At 61.9% G+C, this 6,517-nt stretch overlaps 1 protein-coding gene across 1 annotated transcript in view; it reads right to left on the bottom strand.

The window, feature by feature from the left end:
- RET (ret proto-oncogene) overlaps positions 1 to 6,274 on the bottom strand; it is a 52,889-nt gene extending 46,615 nt beyond the window's left edge. Inside the window, exon 1 of the mRNA XM_033208985.1 lies at positions 5,986 to 6,274. Within this exon, the coding sequence (XP_033064876.1) occupies positions 5,986 to 6,061 (76 nt within the window). The 5' untranslated portion in view covers positions 6,062 to 6,274. The remainder of the gene's footprint in view (positions 1 to 5,985) is intronic.
- Between the last annotated feature and the right edge of the window lie 243 nt (positions 6,275 to 6,517).

Raw genomic sequence — 6,517 nt, forward strand, 5'->3', positions numbered from 1 at the left:
TGGTGGGGAGGCTAGGGAAGTAAAGACAATTTGAGACTTTCCTGGGTCATGAGTTTTCAAGGTGTTGTAGGGCGTCCTGTATGTGACCTGCCAGAGGAGTCTCTTGCGGAGACAACCTGCGGGCTGCCCACCAGTGCAGGGTCCCACAGCCAGGCTGGCCCCTCACGATGGCAGAGCAATGTGCCCATGTCACCAAGTGCCTATGAGCCCCGTTGTTTTCCTGGGTGAGGAGGGCCAGGCCTGGAGCCCCACTTGGGCTAAGTGTTAGGCTTCCCGGGGGTGGCAGATGCCCTACAGGCAATGGTGGTGGAGCAGGAATGGGAGCAGAGCAGGAGGAAGCCCCTGGCCCCTAGCCCAGCAACAGCTGCCGGGTCTGTGCCAGTTGCACTGGCAAGTAGTATGAGGAAGAAACCCAGTGAGCCCTCTCCCTCCCTCTGGAGCTGCACCAGCTCATGCTGCACCCCCAGCTCGCCCACCCTCATCCCGGCACCCAGAGCACACATCTACCCCAGCATCTCCCCGCTCATTACTTAAATTCTAAGAAATAACATGTTTCCTTGTTCCCTCTCAGGAATACAAGGGCGAGAATCCTCTGGAGTCAGGCACACAAGGGAACTGGAAACAGCTTGGTGGCCACTGCCCTCCTCCTGCCCTGGGGCCACACTGCCCCCCAGGTGCTTCCCTGGAACCCTAGCTCCTGCAGGGCACAGACTGCAGCAGCACAGAGGAGCAAGAACCAGAAGTGGAAGCACAGTTGCAGCACCCGAATCTGGGAGGGGGTCCAGGACCTGGGGTTGTAGGGCCACAGGCTCTCCCTTGAGCATAGAGCCCCAGCACCAGGCCCTCCAGGTATCCCTGGTATCAGGGAAGAAAGCCTATGCCCGCTGGTCCACCAGGTGGGTACACACCTGTCCAGGTGCAGCGGTGACCTTCGTGTGGTGGTGCCTGGGCTGCTGTACTTTGTGGAACCACCTTTGAGGCAAAAGCAAACAGAGGTGTTTGCTCGGAGCTGGCCACCTGCTCCCTCCAGGGCCAGGTGCTACCTGAACTGCTGTCCTTAAGGTCCTGCTGGCACCATCTCCCTGCCCCAGGCTTTCCAGAGGCCAGGAGTCCAGCCAGGAGGAGCTGCGGGAACAAGAACACCTCACTGCCTGCTCTTGCCCAGCCCTGCTCTGTCTGGGGTCTCAGGCTGGACAGTTCAGGGACCCACGGGCTTCATGGCCTCTAGGCTTGGGAAATGGAGGGAAGCAGGGTCCCTGAGGCCCCCATGATCACCCAGCTGCGGGACCAGAGCTCCATGGAGGTCCAGGCCTCATTGTCTCAACACCTTCAACCAAGCCCAGGCCTGGCCCCAGAGCTCAGGGAAGTCGGGATGAAGCAGAGAGGTAAGGCAGGACCTCAGCGGCTGCCAAGTGTCCCAGAGCCTTGGTCAGGAAAGGGCCTGTCCTCCAAAGTTCTCCTATGAGAGGCAGAGCCTGCCTCAGGGAGCAAAGAATCAATTCCCAACGCTCCGCCTCAATCCCTGAGCCGGCCCCAGCTGCTGTTCTAGTGGGGGAACCAGGTGGGTTCTGGTGGGCCTGGGGCCTTCTCCCCTCCCAGCCCCAAGGGGTGCAGTGTCTGGGTTATGGACCCCAAGGGACCTCCCAGCTTGACCTCATAGTCCCACTGACTGGCAGCCTCCCAGGGGCCATGGGGTGCTCCCCTACCCCATGGAGCATGGAAGAAGGCTCTGGCAGGCCCAGGTGCAGATGGGCAGGGAGAGACGGCCCCGGTGCCATCAGCTTCTCTGTGACCATGACCGAGGTGTGCTCCCTGCCTGGTGGTCACCGCCCAGTCCCCGCCCCTCGCCACACATACATGTGGAAGTCACTACACAGGGTCTCCTTGACTATGGTCTCTTCCTGCCACGAGACAGCTCTGGAGAGTCCCTAGCCCTAGAGCAGCAAGGCAGGAGCCAAGGCTCCCTCAGGAGTGCTCCCAGCTGCTATTACTATATTGCTACTGTTATTGGTACTATTATTGTTACTATTAAGTCACACTGCTGAAAAATAATTGCAGAGGAGAGGGGAGATAGAGGACACAGCAGAGAACGGGGAGGGAGCATAACTCAGCACCAGGGAGCATCCTCTGAGGCAGGGAGGGGGGACGGTGGGACCCAATTCTGGGGGAGGGGCTCCCGAAGTAGAAAGGAAGTGCCTCTGCAGGCAGGGAGGAGGGGAGCAGGGAGCCTGGGGACTGCGCCCCGCTTTGCCCCTATTCCCTGGCTCTCTTCTCCCAGGCTGTCCTAGAGGATGGGGAAGACGAGGGGGAAGGCCCTGTCCTGCATGAGGAAACACAGCTGTACCCCGACCCTGATGCCCAACCCCCATCCCTACACCCTTGTCCTCAGCACAGTAGCTTCCATCCGACGCCAGCACCTCAGGCATATGTTGGTTGCAAGGGCCACAGCCTGGTGTCCCAGCTGAACATCTGCATCGCCACTGGCAGCAAGGTGCCCTCCTGCCATCCACGGAGCACACGTGGCCGGCCGTTCTGCTGGCACAGCCATGCCTGGTGGTCGTCCCCAGACCCATAGGACTCCCAGACATCAATTAAAGCTGATGAGACCCAGAGAGTGTCTCAGTGTCTGCGCATGGTGCCACACGTCACCCTGGGATCTGGGTTGGGATGTCCTGAGGGCACCTGGAGCCCAAGGCAGGGGGACTCACCAGTGGGTGGGCAGGCTCAGGGCAACCTCCCTGGAAGCCCTCCTTAGCCCCACCCTGGACCCACACCACTGGCCCAGAGAACAGGCTGGAGCAAGCCAGAGGGCCAGGGTTGGGGAGCTCCTGCATCCTCTCCACCGGTTCGAGTCCATAGGCTATGAGAACCTCAGTTTCCTCACCTGTGAAATGGACCAAGGCCACGACTCTTGCAGACTTGTTGGAAAAGATGAGGTGAGTGGGCACAGCACAGGGGCAGTGCACTGTGAGCCCCCATGGGGTGCTACTGTTGGTATTAGCCTTATCCAGTTAGGATGAGGGGACCTAGAGGGTCCTCAGCCAGGCTGCAGAGGGGGAAGGTCTCAGGGGAGACGGCAACTTTGGGGCCTTCCCTTCCCCTTGGCACCCCAGGTTCCATTTTAACGGATATCATAATTTTTAATTGATTTTCTCCTCCCCTGGCTAAAAGGTTATTAGCTCCCCACGAGGTGAATGCATCCCATTTTCTTCACACCACCAAGGAAACAGCGATTTCCTCAACCTGTCCCTAAAGTGATTCTGCAGAATAAAGGCAATTTAGTGAATTAGCTCAGTGCACTTCCCCATTTTCTCTCTGCTTGCAGGTCCCCAGCAGGCCCAGCCCACCACTGTGGGCTGCAGGCAGCTCCTGGACGCCAGACAGGGTCAGTGAGCTGGGGTGGAGAAGAAAGCAGGCCAGGCTCAGGTGAATCTGGTGAAGCCTCTGGCCAGAGAAAGGGCAGGAGGAAAAGGATGAAGCAGGTGGAGCTGTACCCTTGGCTTGAGCTGCCCATGTTGACACCTGGCGGTTCAGGCAGAGGTGGACCGCCTAGGCCCTCTGCAAAGGGTGGTCTGGCAGCTTGGATTGGGGCTCTGCCAAGTCACATTGCCCAGCTCTTCTATGCTGGGAGCAGAAGGCCCTGGGGCCCGGGGGCAGAGAGGGAAGGTCCTTCCTTGCTGCAAAACAGGACCCAAGAAGCCAGGCCAGGAAGACAAGGGACAAGAGGCTTGCTGAGGAGCTGTGGGAGGTTGAGGTGCAGGGTCAGCCTGGGATCTGCGGGGAACCCCAGAAGCTGAGACTCAGTTTCCTCATCCAAGCAATGGGGACAGCCATATCTGTGTTGAGCAGCGAAATGTCAGAAACCTTTAAGAGGAACTTTTAAATGAATGTAACTTTTAGATGGAGGTTCTCTCACTCTGGTTCCAGCATACCTGGGGCTGACAGGCTATGCCCTGCAGGTATGAGGAGTGTGTGTCCCTCACGTGGGGTCCCTGTGTGTGCGAGTGATGAGAGGGGCTGGGGTCCCTGTGTGGACCTGGGTGAGGCAGGGTGTGAAGGAACCACGCTGTGCGTGTCCACAGCCTTAGGAGCAAGTGCCATGAGAAGGGACAGGAGTGTGTCTTGATGGTGATCCAGTGTGAGTGTGTGTGTGTGAGCTGGCGAAGGACCCTCATCCTCTAGAGACCCAGTCTGTGGCTCTCATCAGGCCCAGCTACTAAAGGGCAGCGTCCGCAAGAGGGCGCTCGAGGCCGAGCTGTCCCCGGGGGGTGGTTAGGTAGAACCGCGGGGCTCACTGGGGCGATCTTTGGCAGCTCCAAGAGTGCGGCTTGAACCTCCTGAGCTGTGGCTCTTGGGAAAGAGCCCCGCAGGCCTCTCCAAAGGCCCCAGCTGTCTACAACAGGGAGTGGGGCTGCCTCTCTACTTCCAGTGCTACCAACTGTGGTGTCTGGGTTATCCCAGGGGCTAGGGGCTCACGATCTCTGGACTGCGGAAGCTGTCTGTCGGCCAGGGTTCTGGGGATGGAAAGCTACCTGAATGCCTGCTGAGTGCCACAAGCCGACCCCCCAGAGCCTGGCCCCCACAGCCTCACTGGCCACCCCGACTGAAAGCAACGCTGTGGAAGGGTGTGGGGAAGTCCCCTGCCCAGCACACCAGCAGCTGCTCACACCTGACCTCCTGCCCACAACCTCAAAGCCAAAGCCACAGCCCAGAATCCCAAGACAGCCTCAGGGCGCCTTGTTTGCTTCTGCCCCGTGTCTTCCCCCTGCAGCACTGGGACCCCAAAGTCCTAACACTCAGAACAGACAGGAGGGCAAGGGCTTCTCCCCTGTCCCTCGCTAGGTGGACTGGGGACCCACTCTGGCCTCAGCATATGCTGAGCTGAGGCGCAGGTCTCACACATGAAGTCTCAGGCAGGCCTGGAAACTCAGTCTGTGCAGGGCCTGGGGCCAGAGACAGGTTGACTGCCCAGGGCTTCTTCTGTTCCCAAAGGCTGTGGGGAGAGAAAGCCCTTCGTAAGGAGTGAGGGAGGATGGCCAGGGCTCCTACCCTCTTAGAGGGAAACTTGGTTCATACACAAGCACTTGGAGGGAATTAAGTCAGGGCCTGTTTGAGGGACACTAAAACGCGCACCAAGGGGTCGTCAAAGATTCCACAGCCTTGCGGCTCATTCTGCCAGAGTTTGGGTGGGGTCGATGACCATCTTTGCAAGGCCACACCTAATGCTGGGATCCTCAGGCATCTGCGGTTTCACCAGGCCGGGCACCCACGCTGGCTGGCGGCGCAAACCCCTACCCCACCCCAAGCCCTGGGCCTCCTATGGCCGCATCTTCAGCATCTCTGCCAAGCAGCGCCACACGACTCCAGGGCTGCCGGGTGGGACTCCGATCACGGCGGCCCCTCGGGGGGAGCCACCCCAGAATCCACGGTTTTTAGGTGTTTAAAGACCAGGGCGGCAAAAGCGCACAAGGGAAAAGCAATCTTTTCAAAAGAGCCTCCGAAACCCTCGGCTGGCCAGGACGGCAGAGCTGGGGGAGTAACGCACGGACGCTGAGCGGGAAAAGGAAACCAGGACGGAGCCGTCTCCTGCCGAAACAGAACTCCCCGCACGAATCGCGGGCTTTCGGGGTTCCCTGACCCATCCGCCACGCCGGCCCCGAATCTGCTGTCCAGTTTGCTCCAGGACGCGGCTTTGGCGTAGGGCGCGGCCAGATTGAGACCTGCGGCTATGGCTAGGGCTCTGAGCACCGGCCCCCGTCGCCCGGCCGCGCTCCGCTCCCGCCTGAGACCCGCCCAGCCCCAGCCTGAGGCGCCCTGCCCACCGCCCGCCGCAGCCACTGCGCTCCCAGCCGCGGCCGGGCGGCTGGCGACCGCACAGCCCGCTGCCCACAGCAAACAGAAAGGCGCTTCTGAATGCATTCTCTCCGCTGCTCGGCGCCAACTTCGCCCTGGCCGCTGCGGGCGCCGGCAGCCGGCAGGACTCACCTTTGCCCAGCAGCGGCAGCAGCAGCAGCAGCAACAGCAACCGCAGCCCCGCGGCACCGGACGTCGCCTTCGCCATCGCCCGTGCGCGCTGGGGCCGCGGCTGGAGGGCCGGCGGGTCTGGGTGGCCGGTGCGGCGCTCAGTCCGGTCGCCCCATCCCCGCCCGGGGCGCGGCGGACACGACGGACACTGGGCGCGCGGCAGGGGCTCCGGGGCACTCAGCGCTGCTGCGCGCCCTGCTTCGGTCGCGGGACTGAAGCCAGGCAAACGCCGGCTGCGCCGGAGGAGCGGGTAGGGGCGGGACCGGGCGGTGCGGGGGCGGTCCAGGGGTGGGCCAGGCGGGGCCGGAGGCTGGCGGGGTGCGGGCAGGGGCGGGGCTCCGGTGCCTGCTCTGGCTGCGCGGGGTGCGGCCGGGGCGCGACGCGCGTAGGAGCTCAGTGCGGGACGTGGGGCGCGGGCCGGGTGGGCCTTGGGGAGGAGCGGGATGCGGCCGAAAAGCGCGCGGCAGGAGTCGGGTGCGGGCCCTGAGGGGCG

This window comes from Trachypithecus francoisi, unplaced genomic scaffold, assembly GCF_009764315.1.
Source record: "Trachypithecus francoisi isolate TF-2019V2 unplaced genomic scaffold, Tfra_2.0 Lachesis_group9, whole genome shotgun sequence".
Taxonomy (NCBI): Eukaryota; Metazoa; Chordata; class Mammalia; order Primates; family Cercopithecidae; genus Trachypithecus; species Trachypithecus francoisi.